Here is a 20403-nt window from a genome sequence, read left to right as displayed (position 1 = left end):
ATTTTCTGGAAAAAAGTCTGTCATAGTTGACGTGTACCTATGATGAAAATTACAGGCCTCTCTCATCTTTTTAAGTGGGAGAACTTGCACAATTGGTGGCTGACTAAATACTTTTTTCCCCCACTGTATATGTTGAATATGCCTATACCCATAAGGTTCATTTTTATCTTTGAACATGAAATTATTCGGTATATATTGAAGACATATCGTCCCCCTCCCCTCATATATCCCGCTGGTGACACTCCCTCCCCTGGCATGGACGGCAAGCCACTGCGGCCAGACAGGGATGGTGAGCAGCATGACATGAGCGGCCTTTCCCCGAATACCAGTGCGCACTCATTTTGCTCAGCTGCAGAGCAAATTGCCTCAGGAGACACTACCACCCCACCCGGCTGCGCCCAAAAGAGCTACAAAGGATGTCTACCGGGAACAGCAGGAGGGGAGCAGTGGAGAAGGGTGGTGCAGTAGCTGGCGTGAACAAGACTGTAGCAACCCAGCCGAGCTAGGCGTATTTCGACTGAACAGTGTGTGAACGCCGGGAAATTACACCCACTCTACAAAATGCCACCATAATTTGTCTTATCGATTGGAACAAAGACGTTAACTTCTAACGCTATTTGGATACATTGTTGCACCCTTCATCCTTGGTGAGTGTCTCACGTGTAGCCAAATCTTTCTCAAGTGCTGTATGAGCAGTAACAGTGCTGGAGGGCTGCTTTGAATAGTTGAACTGCTCTGGCTTGCTCGGTAGTTTCTATTTAAATTCGATATCCTGTTGTAGGCTACACATTCGAACCATGTTATCCCCTCAACAACCGTGAGATTAGTAGGCTAATGATGTTAGCCTCTAGAATACTGTATAGCAGACCCCAGTCTAGAAAAAAGTTGGTTGCGTCATCATCAAAGGCCTCATTAAACCTTTTTTCTCCACCACCTATTTCGCGGAGGGGAGTCGCTGGCCTTGGTGCTGAAACAGCGTTTTATAATATAAGGGATGGGGAGAAAGTAAAGGAAATCAGCTTGTTGACATTATTGGATGTTGGGTTTTAGTGCGACCACACATTACCAATAAGTTAGGTTTACTCATGATTAAGTAATTGATTCATTAATTCGTTATTTAGAGAGCCTTATATGGTGTGAGCTTATTCAGTGACTTTCTCAGCATGGTATGCAAAATACAGATAATGGGATCAATCCTGAGTTCACATGCAGTGCTTTGTCCTGAGTTCAAATACAGTAACCAACAGTGACCCTTGATCTGTAGCCCTATATTAGAATCACACTTTATCCTAGCCACTACCCTTAACAATTAGCTGAAACAACATAAATATATAATAATTGTTTACCTACACAGTAAGCAGAAGCAACAGACCAGTAAACACACAGCAGGGTGAAAGTAGTAACAGGTTCCCACCAGTAGAGTCCACCATGGGAGGTATGGGCAGAGAGAGGTGCTGTGTCATCCTTGCCAAGGTGGCACGTGGCATTACACTGAGTCACACACGATCCACTCAACATGAGGCAGGAGGATACTGACGGTCATTCTATGTGGGTAGGAGAGCCCATGTTGCTTTTGTGAGTGAGTATCAAAGTGGTCTTTGGTAGGTACAGTAGGTGATGTGTAATTATTATTATTATTATTATTATTATTATTATTATTATTATTATTATTATTATTATTATTATTATTATTATTATTATTATCATTATCATTGTCATCATTATGTTATTATTATCATTATCATTATTATTATTATTATTAGCATTATTTGCATTATTATGTTATTATTATCATTATTATTATCGTTATTATTATTATCATTATTATGTTATTATTATCATTATTATGTTATTATGTTATTATTACTATTATTTTTATTGTTATTATTATCATTATCATTGTCATTATTATGTTATTATTATCATTATCATTATTATTATTATTATTATTAGCATTATTATGTTATTATTATCATTATTATTATTAGCATTAATATGTTATTATTATCATTATTATGTTATTATATTATTATTATTATTATTATTATTATTATTATTATTATTATTATTATTATTATTATTATCTGAGACAATGTGTAATGTGTCTGTGATTTCTTCCGTGTTCCAGGTTTAGATCAGTCTGTCCGGTGCATCATGCAGACAGGAGCTCACCTGCTTCTCTATCTCATCCTGCACTATGTGGAAGGTTGGGCACATCTTTAAAATGATGTTCTTGTGACTGTACCTCATGTTAAATGAATATTTCTGCTGTGTGTTCTATGTTGTGTTGTAGCATTCATAAAGTTAACAAACAGCAGTCATGTTTGTATTGAGTTTCTGATTCCGATATGGTCAAAAAGACAATGGTTTCACTGAGAGATGCTTTTCAGGGGTTAAAATGAACAATTAGTAACAGGATAATGAACCCAAATGTGCCCTTTAAGTACCTCCAAAAAGCTTATTGATTAATTCTAAGAGTGACAGTATATTTGGGTGATGTTTACCAGGATCTGCTTGTGCACTCAATATCCCCTTGTGAGAGCAGCAGAATAATTACTTTTGCTGTTATTGAGTCAATTTTTTCATTATCATACACTGCCCATTATGTTGTGTTCAGTAACACAAAGAAAGCAGCTGATGCCTTTTCCCTCAGTTATCAGCTGTTATTGTTGAGAGTTAAGATGTGAGTATACCTAGGCTAACAGTATCAGTGAAGTGATCGCTGAATAATTCATGCAGTTTAATGGTTCCATCTGGTTGATGCCTTAGTGGAGCATGTTGGAAGGTGACTCTTCCCACTGTGAAACAACCTGATTTTATTGATGACATTTACTAAATATAAGCAAAGTACAGTGCCTTGCAAAAGTATTCATCCCCCTTGGCGTTTTTTCCTATTTTGTTGCATTACAGCTTGTAATTCAAATTTATTTTTATTTGGATTTCATGTAATGGACATATACAAAATAGTCCAAATTGATGAAGTGAAATGAAAAAAATAACCATGGAAAAGTGGTGCGTGCATATGTATTCACCCCCTTTGCTATGAAGCCCCTAAATAAGATCTGGTGCAACCAATTACCTTCATAAGTCACATATTTAGTTAAATAAAGTCCACCTGTGTGCAATCTAAGTGTCACATGATCTGTCACCTGATCTCAGTATATATACACCTGTTCCGAAAGGCCCCAGCGTCTGCAACACCACTAAGCAAGGGGCACCACCAAGCAAGCGGCACCATGAAGACCAAGGAGCTATCCAAACAGGTCAGGGATAAAGTTGTGGAGAAGTACAGATCAGGGTTGGGTTATAAAAAAAGATCTGAAACTTTGAACATCCCATGGAGCACCATTAAATCCATTATTAAAAAATGGAAAGAATATGGCACCACAACAAACCTGCCAAGAGAGGGCCGCCCACCAAAACTCACGGACCAGGCAAGGAGGGCATTAATCAGAGAGGCAACAAAGAGACCAAAAATAACCCTGAAGAGGCTGCAAAGCTTTTTGGCCATCAAGGAAAACTCTATGTCTGGTGCAAACCCAACACCTCTCATCACCCTGAGAACACCATCCCCACAGTGATTCATGGTGGTGGCAGCATTATGCTGTTGGAATGTTTTTCATCGGCAGGGACTGGGAAACTGGTCAGAATTGAAGGAATGATGGATGGCGCTAAATACAGGGAAATTGTTGAGGGAAACCTGTTTCAGTCTTCCAGAGATTTGAGACTGGGACGGAGGTTCACCTTCCAGCAGGACAATGACCCTAAGCATACTGCTAAAGCAACACTCGAGTGGTTTAAGGGGAAACATTTAAATGTCTTGGAATGGCCTAGTCAAAGCCCAGACGTCAATCCAATCGAGAATCTGTGGTATGACTTAAAGATTGCTGTACACCAGCGGAACCCATCCAACTTGAAGGAGCTGGAGCAGTTTTGCCTTGAAGAATGGGCAAAAATCCCAGTGGCTACATGTGCCAAGCTTATAGAGACATACCCCAAGAGACTTGCAGCTGTAATTGCTGCAAAAGGTGGCTCTACAAAGTATTGACTTTGGAGGGTGAATAATTATGCACGCTCAAGTTTTCCGTTTTTTTTTGTGTTATTTCTTGTTTGTTTCACAAAAACAAATATTTTGCATCTTGAAGGTGGTAGGCATGTTGTGTAAATCAAATGATACAAACCCCCAAAAAATCAATTTTAATTCCAGGTTGTAAGGCAACAAAATAGGAAAAATGCCAAGGGGGGTGAATACTTTCGCAAGCCACTGTATAAGCAAAAGCTGTTTTACCATATACAGTTGAAGTCGGAAGTTTACATACACCTTAACCAAAAACATTTAAACTCAGTTTTTCACAATTCCTGACATTTAATCCTAGTAAAAATTCCCTGTCTTAGGTCAGTTAGGATCACCACTTTATTTTAAGAATGTGAAATGTCAAAATAATAGTAGAGAGAATGATTTATTTCAGCTTTTATTTCTTTCATCACATTCCCAGTGGGTCAGAAGTTTACATACACTCAATGAGTATTTGGTAGCAATGCCTTTAAATTGTTTAACTTCCGACTTCAACTGTATCTCTGTGCTCTGTACCATAGCTGCAGCGGCGTCCCAGTGCTGGCAGGGGGCAACGTACTCAGAGGCTGTGGTCTCCCCGGCCCTGAGGAGCAGCAATATCTTGCGGGTGCCGGAAGTGTCGTCTCTGGCGCAGTGTGCCGGGGCCTGTTGTGATCTGCCCGGTTGTAACCTGGCCTGGCTGTTTGAGCGTCGCTGCTACATCCTCAGCTGCCAGCATCGGGAGAACTGCCAGCCCAGACAGAGACCCGGAGCTGATTCCTATATGGCCTTCCTGCAGAGAGGACCCCCCCAGACCCTGCTGCTCCAGTCTCTGGTCAGGGGGGAGGCATACCCCAGTCGCTGGAGGCCCCGCCCCTCTGGGGACATGGATTCCCTGAAGGACCTAGCCCTGTTAGATGGGCCCCAGACGGATTTTGGTGACCCAGGTGGGATGGATTTGGAATACCCTGAGAGTGAACTTGGCCCTGAGGATAAGGGTGGGGATCTTCCAGATTGGCCTGCAGCATTGGAAGGGAGGAATGGTTTCAACCTATCGGAAAGTGAAGGCAGGGTAGAGGGGCTGGGATTTGCAACAGAAGGGGCTGAGAGCAGCCTGCCCAGTCCTTCCACTGGGGCGACAGTCAGCCAAGGGGCACCTCCCATTGACCCCATGTCTGGCACTACACCTGAAAACAAGAAAGTAAGTGTCAGATGGAACAATGGGCAGGAATCATGACGCAACAAGAAATTATGGCATGGATAGAGTTGCAGGCAGTATGAGGACCACATACAGTGAGCTCCATAATTCATTGGACAGTGACCATTGTTTTGTTATTTTGGTTCTGTACTCTAGCACTTTGAGTTTGAAAGGATACAATGACAATGAGCGTGAAGTGCAGACTGTCAGCTTTAATTTGAGGGTATTTTCATACATATCGGATGAACCGTTTAGAAATGACAGCACCTTTTGTACATGGTCCACCCATTTTAAGGTACTACAAGTATTTGTTAAATTGGCTTCACAGATGTGTGTCGTTAGGCAGGTGTATTCATTTGTGTCGTTAGTGAATGCAGGAGAGCTGTTGATGAATAGTAATGATTCTAGACGTTGCTATTGCCTTTGGAGGTTGTTATTGGGGTGTGACAACATGAGGAAGACAGCAGTGTCGATGCAAATGAAGTTGGCCGTCAAAAGGCTCAGAAATGAAAATCAATCATTCAGGAACATTGCAAAAACCCTGGCCATGCCCAAGTCAACAGTTTTGTTCATCATTAACAAGAAAAAAACAACCGGTGAACTCAATTATGTCAAAAGACCCGGTAGACAGAGGAAGACCACTGTAGTGGATGACCGGAGAATACACTCTATGGTGAAGAAAAACCCTGATAACAGCCCAACAGATCAAAAACACTCTCCTGGATGCAGGTGTAGATGTGTCAAAGTCTACCATACGCAGAAGACTACACCAGCAGGACTACAGAGGGTACACTACAAGATGCAAACCACTGATAAGCCTGAAGAACAGAAAGGCAAGATTACAGTTTGCTAAAAGCACCTAAAAGAACCCCAAGAGTTCTGGAAAAAAATATTGTGGACAGATGAGACAAAGATTAACATGTACCAGAGTGATGGAAAGACAAAAGTGTGGAGAAAAAAAAAAAATGCCCATGATCCAAAGCATACCACCTCATCCATGAAACATGGTGGAGGGGGTGTTATGGCTTGGGCCTGTATGGCTGCCAGTGGAACAGGCTCACTTGTCTTCATCGATGATGTGACTGCAGACAGAAGTAGAACAATGAATTCTGAAGTCTACAGAAATATTTTATCTGCTCAGATAAAACCAAATGCCTCCAAACTCATTGGACGGCACTTAATCACGCAACAAGACAATGACCCTAAACATACTGCTAGAGCAACAAAGGGGGTTTTTGATGGCCAAAAAGTGGAAAAACCTTGACTGGCCGAGTCAATCACCAGATCTGAATCCAATTGAACATGCATTTTACATGCTGAAGAGGAGACTTAAGGCAATAAGTCCCCGAAACAAGCAGGAACTGAAGATGGCTGCAGTACAGGCCTGGCAGAGCATCACCAGGGAAGATACCCAGCGTCTGGTGATGGCGATGCATCGCAGACTTCAAGCAGTCATTGCATGCAAAGGATATGCGACCAAATATTAACAATGATTACTTTATTCTACATTATGTTAAACTGTCCAATGATTTTTGATGCCCGAAAATGGGGGGACCATGTACAAAAGCTTTTATAATTGTAAAACGGTTCATCCGATATGTATGAAAATACCCTCAAATTAAAGCTGACAGTCTGCACTTCACCCTCATTGTCATTGTATCCTTTCAAACTCAAAGTGCTAGAGTACAGAACCAAAATAACAAAACAATGGTCACTGTCCAATGAATTATGGAGCTCACTGTACAGTGGGGAAAAAAAGTATTTAGTCAGCCACCAATTGTGCAAGTTCTCCCACTTAAAAAGATGAGAGAGGCCTGTAATTTTCATCATAGGTACACGTCAACTATGACAGACAAAATGAGGAAAAAAAATCCAGAAAATCACATTGTAGGATTTTTAATGAATTTATTTGCAAATTATGGTGGAAAATAAGTATTTGGTCAATAACAAACATTTCTCAATACTTTGTTATATACCCTTTGTTGGCAATGACACAGGTCAAACGTTTTCTGTAAGTCTTCACAAGGTTTTCACACACTGTTGCTGCTATTTTGGCCCATTCCTCCATGCAGATCTCCTCTAGAGCAGTGATGTTTTGGGGCTGTCGCTGGGCAACACAGACTTTCAACTCCCTCCAAAGATTTTCAATGGGGTTGAGATCAGGAGACTGGCTAGGCCACTCCAGGACCTTGAAATGCTTCTTACGAAGCCACTCCTTCGTTGCCCGGGCGGTGTGTTTGGGATCATTGTCATGCTGAAAGACCCAGCCACGTTTCATCTTCAATGCCCTTGCTGATGGAAGGAGGTTTTCACTCAAAATCTCACGATACATGGCCCCATTCATTCTTTCCTTTACACGGATCAGTCGTCCCTGGTCCCTTTGTAGAAAAACAGCCCCAAAGCATGATGTTTCCACCCCCATGCTTCACAGTAGGTATGGTGTTCTTTGGATGCAACTCAGCATTCTTTGTCTTCCAAACACGACGAGTTGAGTTTTTACCAAAAAGTTATATTTTGGTTTCATCTGACATTCTCCCAATCCTCTTCTGGATCATCCAAATGCACTCTAGCAAACTTCAGACAGGCCTGGACATGTACTGGCTTAAGCAGGGGGACACGTCTTGCACTGCAGGATTCGAGTCCCTGGCGGCGTAGTGTGTTACTGATGGTAGGCTTGGTTACTTTGGTCCCAGCTCTCTGCAGGTCATTCACTAGGTCCCCCTGTGTGGTTCTGGGATTTTTTTTTACCATTCTTGTGGTCATTTTGACCCCACGGGGTGAGATCTTGCGTGGAGCCCCAGATCAAGGGAGATTATCAGTGGTCTTGTATGTCTTCCATCTCCTAATAATTGCTCCCACAGTTGATTTCTTCAAACAAAGCTGCTTACCTATTGCAGATTCAGTCTTCCCAGCCTGGTGCAGGTCTACAATTTTGTTTCTGGTGTCCTTTGACAGCTCTTTGGTCTTGGCCATAGTGGAGTTTGGAGTGTGACTGTTTGAGGTTGTGGACAGGTGTCTTTTATACTGATAACAAGTTCAAACAGGTGCCATTAATACAGGTAACGAGTGGAGGACAGAGGAGCCTCTTAAAGAAGAAGTTACAGGTCTGTGAGAGCCATAAATCTTGCCTGTTTGTAGATGACCAAATACTTATTTTCCACCATAATTTGCAAATAAATTCATTAAAAATCCTTCAATGTGATTTTCTGGATTTTTTTTTCTCATTTTGTCTGTCATAGCTGACGTGTACCTATGATGAAAATTACAGGCCTCTCTCATCTTTTTAAGTGGGAGAACTTGCACAATTGGTGGCTGACTAAATACTTTTTTTCCCCACTGTACATCAGGACATGGTGGAAATATATGTTTTATGTTCCATTGATACAATACAGCGATTAGGATTTAGATAGCTCACGATTAGTAGACAAACTGGCCATGGAAAAGCAGTATGTCTAAATTAAGGCAGACAGTTGGAAATATCTCCTGTAAAGACAGCTGGGACATTTTAAATAGGGTTACTTCCCTGAGGTGTGATAAACGGTCACCCAGCTGACAGTCTGCATATATGTGTGTGTTATTACAGTGGCATTTTGCTGACTCAATTGCTCTGTAATCACAGTCACTCAGCGCACCTGCCCTTCACATTTCCTTTGAGGATAGGACATACTGTAGTCAATATAGCTTCTCTTGCCAATGTAGGCTTGTCAGCCATTCCCAGGAGGGTGATTTAGAGAGAGTGTTAATTTGGAAACGAGCAACACAGATTCTATATTAGAGAGTCTTCATTTACTAATACGAATACTAATGTATTTGCTGTTGTGTTTTCATTGTAGGATAGTGAACTACAGAACACATCCTTGGCCAGCTCAGGACCAACATTCACACCCAAACCACAGAATGACAGTGTTCACTCCTCCAAACCGAGCCAAATAAGGACTTCCCATCCCACTGAAGCCCCATCTCATCTGTCCAGTACTGTACCCCTGACCACATCCACACAGACAGGTACTGCAGTAGGTTTTTGTTCATTGGATTTTTTACCTTTATTGGTGATTGTAGGTAGTCTTTCATAGTCTTTGTTCTCCCTGTTACATAACCTATTTCTATCTCATATTTTCTTGTTTTATTCTCAATCTCTTGTCTCTGTATTATCTGACAATTCTGTAGAGCTAACGTTGCCCAGGGACACGGTGGAGCTGGTAGCCTCCGTCAGCCCAGAGCACCAAACTGGTACAGTCACAAACACAAGGGTTTTTACAAGCATGATCTGAAGTTTATTTTCTGGATTGATTAGAAATGGCACACAGCAGTCACACATTGCTGACAGTCCTAATGGATGGAATATTAGACCCCCAAAGCCGTCACCCTTCCAGTAACCCAGGTCGTGTCACTTCCTGCCAGCTCAACCATCATCAACGGCAGCTGTATGAAATAGTTGGCTTTGGATGGTGACTAACCTTACCATAATTTTACTCTTTACTTTTAGAGTAGGCCTACATTCTAGAATAGATAAACACATCAAATGAATGATTGCAGTCACAGCTCCAATGTACCATAAAACACACTTATATGAATACAAATACTACACACTGACTGTGTGTGGTTAATGTAAACTTTTATTTTCAAACGAATAGATGCTGCAAACCTAAACTGAAAAGCAAATGTTGTTAGTGCTTGCGTACGTATGTGTGATTGGCTATGTGGCTAGGTGCAAATGCATATGAGTAAAAATGAATGACTAGATTTCTTCTGGCTGGGAGGGATATTGAAGAATCGTTTGGATTTGGAGTTGAGTTCTACTCGTTCCATCTGGCTGGCTGCTCTCTTCTGTCCCCTGCCAGACTCCCCTGGGGTACAGGTTGAGCTTCCTTGTTCCATCTGGCTGGCTCTTCTCTTTTGCCCCTTGTTGCTAGACGCCTTATCTGACGTACTGGCAGAGCCCCCTTCAATCTGGCTGGCTGTTGTCAGCTGCTGCCACGGGCGGGTTTCACACCGTCGCAGCTTGAGGAGATTGAAGATCCATTTAGGCTTCTGCAGCTGACTTCTTTTCCAGTTCCTTTATTTTTATAACATGTTTTATCCTTCCAATCTTTTCATTTCTTTCTTTGTTATGTTGTTCAGCTGCTTCTCTGTCAGTGGGCAGGAAACGTGGCCAGGCACCTGATTGGCACTGCCCTCCACATGCTGCACAGCACTTTGGGACAGGACTGGACACTGTGAGGCCTGCTGGGATGGCTTAGGACATGACACATCCTTCTGAGATGAGCCTGGACAACCAACCTTCCTCAGGATCATCCTGATTGCATTAGGGTTGCTGGGGTCAACAAGCAGGATGGACTCATATCGGACTTTAGCCTTTTGGGGCTTTGACAGGTGGCTCAGGTCACTGTGAGCGGCTTGGCCTTTTGAGCCAAGAGATGGAGCTGTGACTTTTACCCTTGGAGACCAGAGATTTGACATGTTCGCCACTGTCACTTTGGAGCCTGTGATTCTCCTCTGACTTAGATATATGAAAAGTAGGGAAAATGTTAATTGAGTTTACAAGCTGATTTTACACTATTTCTTATAGCGACAATACATACTGTTTGCTTGATATAGAAAGAATTTGAGGACTTATGGGGTATTCCTAATGAACATTAGAGCATATTTTACAGAATGGCTTTCAGGCCAAGCTAGACTACTTTAACATAACATTAGGGTCGCATTTTAAAATAAATAATGTCAAATACTGAAAAAAATTGATACTAGAACAAAACATCACAATAAAAGTGGGCAACGGTGAAGCGGCCATTTCCATCGTGGCGTGCATATTCTACTTCTAAACATCTTATAAACTAACAATTACTGTATTATTGTAAACAAAATAAACTATCAGTTTCAGATATCGTGTAATTTAATAGTTACCATATAATACTTTATAGCTGGGGTGGCAGGTTGCCTAGCGGTTAAGAGCGTTGGGCCAGTAACCAAATCCCTGAGCCGACTAGGTGAAAAATTAGTTGATGTTTCCTTGAGCAAGGCACAACCCTAATTGCTCCTGTATGTCGCTCTGGATAAGAGTGTCTGCTAAATGACTAAAATGTAAATGTAAGACTATATTCATTAAACCCCCCCCACCTCCCCTCCCCCCAAAAAACATAATCGAGAAATGTTTTTCGCATCAGTGTGTTCTTTCTTTTCCAAGTTTGTAACAACCTCAATAAATAATTTGGCCTAGCTGTTTGGTTAATGTATTATCTAAATATTTATCATCATGACAGTCCCCCAAAATGAGAAATGGTAAGGAGAAATGTCCCCTGAGGACGTGGAGATGCTACTGGACTTGGTGTTGATGAATCAGTAGAGGGCAGTCTTCTCCCTTGTCACCAGAGCAGTAGTATCTGACAGATGAGTCAACATTACATATAAAGGAGTTTAGTCTAATATTAAAATACTGGCCAAAGAGCAATTAGGGCCTGCACACTGAAATGAGCCAACGTTTATTGATGTGAAACAAAAACAATGTTTCAATCGAGAATTAAGATCTGTTTTGGGTCGAAACAATGTCTTACTGCTGTATTTCAATAACGTTAGCCAGTATTTAAATCTGTTGGAGAATTTGAGTCTGCAGGTCCTATCCAATTAGACTACGGATTCTATCAAGCACCCACCTAATAAGATATTATGTGCATCCGTTTACAGAATAGATTTGGCCTATATTATGACTATCTTGTGTTTGATGGTCCCTCACAGAGATTACTGATGATGGAGTGATCATCAGCCATCACTGGGAGCAGGTTGGAGGTCCATCCATAGAGTTTGGAGCTTTCTTGGACACACAGGTTCTCAACCTATCCAACCTTGGCCCTGGGGAGTACACGTTCAGGTATGGATAGAACCTCTGCGGCCTAGACATGGGGTCCAATTCAATTTCATCGCAGTCAATTCAAGGCTTGAAATTCAAATAATAAATGGAAAAAATTAATACAATAGTTTTGGTATGCTGCTCTACCATGGCACACAGGTCAGACTGCACTAATAGTTACAGTGTGTGGTCTCTATTAATCATAGTTGGTGTTTAACTAACAGGAATACAGGACCAAAGGTTTTCTGCCTTTAGATAGTTATATCTTCCCTATAAAAAACCTTAGTTGACTTTAAAAATGAAGCCTCATGGAAATGTGACAGATTCTGTGTAAGACATTACCATCAATGTTTCCCCCACCACTACAATACAAGCGTACAAGAGTAGCTGGATTCATCTTGATTCTTTCCAGGCTGACCGTTATAGATTCTGATGGGTTGTCAGACTCCACCACAGCTACAGTGGTGGAGAATGACCGACTGCCCTACCCCAGCCATACCCTCACTCCCACCTCCAGCCCTGGCCTTGCTGCTACCCTGGCCCACAGGCAGGTTGACCCTACTGCAGCCACCTCCTCTGTCAGTGCCTCTGCCACTCAGAAGACAGGTAAATGACATAAAGACAATATTAAGATTATAACAAAGTATCAGATACGTTCTACAACATTGGATTGTCCTCAGGCAGTTTACCTCAGGCATACCTTTACCTTACTCCATCTAGTAGTAAACCCAAGGTAAAGCCAAGGGTATCAAAACATACATAGGACATGTTTCAACAAATGATCTGTTTTGCTCTGTCCCATAGGGAATAAAAGCACCCCCATAGCTGAGGTCAAGGAGTCCAACAGAGCCCCTGTGGCTGTAGTGGCTCCTAACAGGCAGCTGACCCTCCCAGTGACCAGCGTCTCCCTGGACGGAAGCGGCAGCACTGATGACCACGCCGTCACCAGCTACCACTGGGACACCATCAGGTACCAACGCTGTTCATATAGGTCAAAAGTTGAGTCCAGAAAAGTCTATAAAGATATGAAGAACAAGCTGAAGAGCCTTCTCACAATGTCATTTTCTGTGTTGTTTTGTAGTGGTCCTCCAGGGTCAAGGACAGAGGGTGTGGACAAGGCCATAGCCATAGTAACGGGCCTCAGAGCGGGCCGCTACACATTTAGGCTGACTGTGGGTAACCAGGAAGGGCTGACAGACAGTGCCTTGCTCACAGTCAGGGTTCAAGAGGGTAAGAAAACACAGGTTGGCATTTATTGGGATGACTCATGTACTGGAGGCAGCTCTGCAGAGTAGTTACTAGCTGGCACAGCCACAAAGCAATACAATCCGATTTTAAACCTAACCTTAACCACACTGCTAACCCTAATGCCTAACCCTAACAATAATTAATGACAATAAACATCAACCTGCTAACAAAACCCTCATGAGGCTTCAAACACAGCAATATGAGACATCATCACCAAGGCTGGTTGAGTATGATGGCATTCATCTAAAGCCTGCTGTCCATCCTCCCTCAGCCAGAAGCCTTTCCCCTGTAGCACATGCCAGTGGCAGCCACACCCTCACCCTGCCCAACAACTCCCTGGTGCTCAGAGGCTCAGTGACGGATGGTGACCCAGCCGAGGTGCACTTCCTCTGGGTCCGGGACAGTCAGAGCCCTGCTGCTGGGGTGAGTGAGAGGAGTCTTGATACTTAGGTATATGGTAAATATAATTTCAACTTGTAATATGCTGTTAGCTAAACTGGTAGAAAGTAGGAACGACTGTAAGGTAGGAACTACTCTGTCCTGTCGTTCCCCCAGGACGTGCTGTATGGTTCAGAGCAGCAGGCCTCCCTGTACCTGGCCAACTTGGTGGAGGGGACCTATCTGTTCCAGCTGCGTGTCACAGACACCCAGGGACGCAGCAGCACCGCCACAGCCACCGTGGAAGTGCGGTCAGGTAGATGTGTGTGTGTTCTCAGACTGTGTCCCCACGGACCATGATGAGCATTAGGAGGAAGAGCTGAACAGCACGTACAGCATACAGTTGAAGTCGGAAGTTTACATACACCTTAGCCAAATATATTTAAACTCAGTTTTTCACAATTCCTGACATTTAATCCTAGGAAAAATTCCCTGTCTTAGGTCAGTTAGGATCACCACTTTATTTTAAGAATGTGAAATGTCAGAATAATAGTAGAAAGAATGATTTATTTCAGCTTTTATTTCTTTCATCACATTCCCAGTGGGTCAGAAGTTTACATACACTCAATTAGTATTTAGTAGCATTGCCTTTAAATTGTTTAACTTGGGTCAAACGTTTCGGGTAGCCTTCTACAAGCTTCCCACAATAAGTTGGGTGAATTTTGGCCCATTCCTCCTGACAGAGCTGGTGTAACTGAGTCAGGTTTGTAGGCCTCCTTGCTCGCACATGCTTTTTCAGTTCTGCCCACAAATGTTCTATAGGATTGAGGTCAGGGCTTTGTGATGGCCACTCCAATACCTTGACTTTGTTGTCCTTAAGCCATTTTGCCACAACTTTGGAAGTATGCTTGGGGTCATTGTCCATTTGGAAGACCCATTTGCGACCAAGCTTTAACTTCCTGACTGATGTCTTGAGATGTTGCTACAATATATCCACATCATTTTCCTTCCTCATGATACCATCTATTTTGTGAAGTGCATCAGACCCTCCTGCAGCAAAGCACCCTCACAGCATGATGCTGCCACCCCCGTGCTTCACGATTGGGATGGTGATCTTCGGCTTGCAAGCACAAGCTTTTCCCTCCAAACATAACAATGGTCATTATGGCCAAACAGTTATATTTTTGTTTAATCAGACCAGAGGACATTTCTCCAAAAAGTACGATCTTTGTCCCCATGTGCAGTTGCAAACCGTAGTCTGGCATTTTTATGGCGGTTTTGGAGCAGTGGCTTCTTCCTTGCTGAGCGGCCTTTAAGGTTATGTCGATATAGGACTTGTTTTACTGTGGATATAGTTACTTTTGTACCTGTTTCCTCCAGCATCTTCACAAGGTCCTTTGCTGTTATTCTGGGATTGATTTGCACTTTTCGCACCAAAGTACGTTCATCTCTAGGAGACAGAACGCGTCTCCTTCCTGAGCGGTATGACGGCTGCGTGGTCCCATGGTGTTTATACTTGCGTGCTATTGTTTGTACAGATTAACGTTGTACCTTCAGGCGTTTGGAAATTGCTCCCAAGGATGAACCAGACTTGTGGAGGTCTACAATTTTTTTCTGAGGTCTTGGCTGATCTCTTTTGATTTTCCCATGATGTCAAGCAAAGAGGCACTGTGTTTGAAGGTAGGCCTTGAAATACATCCACAGGTACATCTCCAATTGACTCAAATGATGTCAATTAGCCTATCACAAGCTTCTAAAGCCATGACATCTTTTTCTGGAATTTTCCAAGCTGTTTAAAGGCACAGTCAACATAGTGCATGTAAACTTCTTACCCACTGGAATTGTAATACAGTGAATTTTAAATGAAATAATCTGTCTGTAAACAATTGTTGGAAAAATTACTTGTGTCATGCACAAAGTAGATGTCCTAACCAACTTGCCAAAACTATCGTTTGTTAACAAGAAATTTGTGGAGTGGTTGAAAAACGAGTTTTAATGACTCCAACCTAAGTGTATGTAAACTTCCGACTTCAACTGTATGTGTGTTCTGACAGAGTATGTATGTCCTCAGACTGTGTGTGTGTGTCCACAGACCCTGGTGGACGTGAGGAGGTAGAAGTGGAGATGTTGGTGGCGGTGGCCCAGGTGAGTGTGTCTCAGAGGGACACAGTGCTCAGACAGTTGGCCGCACTGCTCCACGTCCTGGACAATGACATCCACCTCAGGGGCCAAAGGGGACACTCAGACCTCAGGTACTGCCCAAACAGCAAACACATACAAAACACACATGCTTTTCTTACACATTGTATTATTGCATTGTTCATGTGTATTCTCTCTGTGTGTGTGTGTGTGTGTGTGTGTGTGTGTGTGTGTGTGTGTGTGTGTGTGTGTGTGTAGCACAGTATTGAGGTTCTCAGTGCAGGGTCCTGTGGGGCCAGTCCCTGGTCCTAAACTGGCCAGTGTGCTGCGTGATCAGCTGCTGAGGGAGAAGACTGACTACCTGCTCTTCAGAGTCCTTCGAGTGGATACAGTCAGTGAGTACCACAACATAGAACGCCACATCTTACCTTATCATACCATATTGTATTATAGTGGATAGCATTATATCAAAGCCTGTTACAATGTTATAGCAACATTATAGACCATCTCTGATTATATTACATGAGCGAGATGAAAGTAGACTAGATGACATCTCATCACTTGGTGACTAAGAAGGCTGTCTGTCTTTGTCCTCTGCCTTGGTATATGCTGATCATGTTTGTGTATTGGTGTTCATCCCACATCCCACTCAGTGTGCTTGCTACGCTGCTCGGGCCGTGGGACGTGTGACCCAATCACCAAGGAGTGTGTCTGTGACCCCTTTTGGACAGAGAACCTCATTCGCCGGTTCTTTGGCGATGGAGAGAGCAACTGTGGTGAGCTATGTTCATTCATCGGTCCTGAGAGGATGATATACTTGTTGCCCCGTCTGCTGTGAGATGCTACATTCACAGTGCCAGTCCTTTCTCTCTTCTGTTTGGCAGAGTGGCGGGTTCTCTACTTCATCCTGGCCTTCTTCATGGTCATTGTCCTCATTGTGACAGTCACCTGGGCGTGTGTCTACTGCTGCAAAAGGTGACTTTTCCTTTCTTGCTCAGACACACCTGAATGTCCTATATAGATTGTATGAATAGCTGTTTGTTAAAGGCCCAGTGCAGTCAAAAATGTGATTTTCCTGTGTTTTATATATATACAGTATAGCCACACTATGAGGTTGGTATAATACTTTGAAATTGTGAAGATAATGCCTTTTTAGTGTAAGAGCTGTTTGAAAAGAGCGCCTGAAATTTCTGCCTGTTTTGGTGGGATGGGCTTTTGGCCTGCCTGGTGACATCACCAGGCGGTAAATTGGTTAATAGACCAATAAGAAAGAGAGCTCACCATCGCTCTGCCAACAACAGCAAGTTTTCAGTTTCCCCCTCCCCAACTCAGACCAATCCCAGTCAGTCCTAGCTAAATTCTTGCTTGAGAAATGCTATTTGCTAAGAAGCAATTTTTGTTTTATTTTTGACAATTTTAATTGAAAACAATCACAGTAAGGTACTTAATTGTTACCCAAAAATTATTTGTTATAGAGATTTTTAAAAGGCTGCATTGGACCTTTAATAGAAATGTGGGTTTTTGTTATGTTTAGGAGGAGGCGCACTAAGGTCAGGAAGAAAACCAAGTACACTATACTGGACAACATGGACGAACAGGAGAAAATGGAGCTGAGGCCCAAATACAGTAAGTGTCTTCTTTTTCATTCAACACATTTCCTGTGTTGTTTGGTGACCCTGATCTACCCAGTCTGTCCCCTTCTCAGACATCAAACACAGGAGCACGGAGCACAACTCCAGCCTCATGATGTCCGAGTCAGAGTTGGACAGTGACCAGGACACCATCTTCAGCCGCGACCGACCGGTCCGGAGCAGAAACCGGACTCAGGCTGCCCGCAACGGGAACACCTTCGGATGAGCAGGAACACACTGAAGTGGGGTGGTTATCGGACAACATGAGTGAAACCCACTTTTGCGATTATTGCCGGGGTGCACAGCTCGAGTCCTCGAGTGCAATAGTGACTGCTTGTTTTCGGTCTCGTCTTCTATTCAAATACTGGTTTCGACCAGGTCTGTACTTTCTATGACATTCATTGGACAACTCAGCACCAGGGAAATGTGAAAATCCAAGGGCCGTAATGTACTAGAGTTGGGCATCACTGGATTCTGGGGAAGTTTACATACATACAGACTGTTTGAATGACTCAACACTAAGGATGAAGGTGCTCTTTGTGAGGAGCACAGTGAGGTTCTGTGGCCTCACATACTTCTACAGATAACCAGATTGGTGAATGTACATACAACTATCCATTATGCATACTAGTCTACCGACTCCTACTGACCTTTAACTTTGCCTTGTTATCCGAGAATGACACGTCTTAGATTTAAAGGTTTTGTACGGTCATTATTTTGTAGGAAACGGAGACAAGCCCAACCCTGATTGTGAGCGCCTGATGCCTCTCCTGTAAATTATTTGACAAATTGGATTTGTCGAAATGGCTTGAGTGCACATTTTGGGAAAAGTCTCATAATTCTTACGTTCAGTACCCAAAGTCCATCTTGTGATGCTAATCAGAATCTAACTCAATTTATCTGTGATCTCTCTCTATGAGTGTCTTGGACTTTGACACAATACAACACAGCATATTACTGTATTTGAACTACTGTATTGAGCTTGCAGACTTGTCCTCCAAACTAGTTGTATAGCTTTGGTATCTTTCTCATTTTAAAGCTTCTATATGCTAAATAAGCATAATGGTCTTGTAAATTGGCCCGAAGAAACAGAACCAGGCATTTCATGGGACAATCCATAAAGGTGCCAAAATGCACTATTCACCATAAGCCTGTGGCTGACAGAGACCGTATTCTATCCAAGTATTTGGTAATGCATATTTTCTTCCTTCCCTTGGTAAGATCTATTATCCAACCTGAACATGGTGGGTAACATGCTTTCAATCAGTAATTCCTTTGAGTAATGATGGAAAATGTTTTCTTGAATTCAGTGTCAGAGAATGTCTGATTACATAAGTATAGTGCAAACAAATTATTGACAGGACGGTCAGGACCCACAGTTCAAGGGTTAAGAAGAGGACGGATGGTATTGATAAGTAACGTTACTATGCAGGACAGGTAACCGTTGATGGAATGGATAAAATACTTCAGTCATTAAAGCAACATAAGCATGTCCAATGGTTGCTTTACATTTTGTTTTCATAAGTGACTGGGGAGATATTTCCCCAATATGGATGGAAACACTACAGCCATGTTGGTATATTCATGCATTTTTCCCATTACGCCACCCGATTTTTGGTATATGCTTTGTTTACTTAACTAATTACAGCTACCAATGTTTTTACAGATAATATATTGCCAAAAACAAACAAATGCATCAAATCAATGAACGGTGTAGTGAATTCTGTGTCACCTTCTTTCCTGTCCAAAATGATCTAAGGCAGTGTTTCCCAACCCTGGTCCTCCAGTACCCTCAACAGTACACATTTTTATTGTAACCCTGGACAAGCACACCTGATTCAACTAGTCAACTAAACATCAAGCCCTCAATGAGCTGAATGAGGTGTGTTTGTCCAGGGCTACAACAAAAATGTGTACTGTTGGGGATACTCGAGGACCAGGGTCGGGAAACACTGATCTAAGGTAAACCAACTGATATTGTTCGACAAACAACAAAGTAACTCACAGTAATTTAATTTTTAATTTTCTGAAGTACTCCATTCATATTTACAATTGTTACAAATATTATTTTTTACAATGAGAATGTCACAACTAGAAAACAGAATTTGTAAAATTATTCAAACGGTACTTAGGGGACAATGTTTGGCAAGACATTACTTCAGTTTCAGAGAACACAACGTTTACATTGCAGGCTCAGATACAGCACGTAGTTTGTCCCACCTGTCTGAATATCGTAAGGCAGCTCTACTGTATAATATATTGTATGTGGGAAGACTAGTTACCTACAACAACATAATAAGCTATACTAATGTAGTGGCATGGCCTAAAATAGATTGTTTTTGTTAGTAGTTAGGACAGTTCAAAAAAAGAATTTACAACAGAGGACACAGTACATTTCATTCTAACTGCTTAGCCCAACAAGGCTATTCCTCAACGGTTACAAAAATATTGTAATTCATAATATCACCACATTATTATCAAGCGACATATCTAATACATCTAGCTTACCACAGGATTTCAGGCATTTGGATACAGCCAAGCTCCCTTTTCTAGAAAATAGAAACAGATGAAGTCTCTTGTGCGTATTAATAATCTCGCTATTTGCAATTGATGTGCTTTTTAAATCTACCCAACTCTATGCTAGGCTTCAAGTTATACAGTGCTCCTCATTGAGGGACCAATCCTACATTGAGAACGCACGTTTGTTCATTTGTATCTCAACATATGATTCAGCCCTAAAGGTCAAGATAGTCATGGGATCCCACAGGTTGGAGAAGTGCATGGGGTTATGTCCAAATACTCTTTTGGCTTCCTATCCTCTTTTGTAAGGGGCTTCCTTCCTACCCCTAAAAAGTTCAATTTCAGTTGTTTTTATCTCAATATCAAATAATTTCTGGGTAACAATTAAGTA

General features: G+C 42.2%; 1 protein-coding gene across 4 annotated transcripts; it reads left to right on the top strand.

Annotated features, from left to right (window-relative positions):
• The first annotated feature begins 266 nt into the window (after window positions 1-266).
• On the top strand, window positions 267-19197 carry LOC121570295 (dyslexia-associated protein KIAA0319 homolog). 4 transcript variants are annotated; one of them, XM_045214830.1, is made up of 17 exons: window positions 267-647; window positions 2129-2206; window positions 4597-5255; window positions 9086-9257; window positions 9420-9482; window positions 11985-12117; window positions 12509-12702; window positions 12901-13066; window positions 13178-13326; window positions 13616-13767; window positions 13900-14038; window positions 15815-15974; window positions 16120-16256; window positions 16491-16637; window positions 16746-16836; window positions 17396-17487; window positions 17567-19197. In XM_045214830.1, the coding sequence occupies exons 2-17, from the start codon at window positions 2155-2157 to the stop codon at window positions 17716-17718; spliced, it is 2658 nt and encodes an 885-aa protein (XP_045070765.1). In that variant the 5' UTR covers window positions 267-647; window positions 2129-2154; the 3' UTR covers window positions 17719-19197. The 4 variants fall into 4 exon arrangements, with proteins under 4 accessions (XP_045070765.1, XP_045070766.1, XP_045070764.1 ...); XM_045214831.1 differs by having other exon boundaries at window positions 13900-14044; window positions 16515-16637; XM_045214829.1 differs by having other exon boundaries at window positions 13900-14044.
• The last annotated feature ends 1206 nt before the right edge of the window (window positions 19198-20403 follow it).

The sequence above is a fragment of the Coregonus clupeaformis genome, unplaced genomic scaffold (assembly GCF_020615455.1).
Source record: "Coregonus clupeaformis isolate EN_2021a unplaced genomic scaffold, ASM2061545v1 scaf0322, whole genome shotgun sequence".
In the NCBI taxonomy this organism is placed as follows: Eukaryota; Metazoa; Chordata; class Actinopteri; order Salmoniformes; family Salmonidae; genus Coregonus; species Coregonus clupeaformis.
The sequence above is the reverse complement of the archived record's forward strand: the minus strand, read 5'-3'. Positions and strand labels throughout refer to the sequence as shown.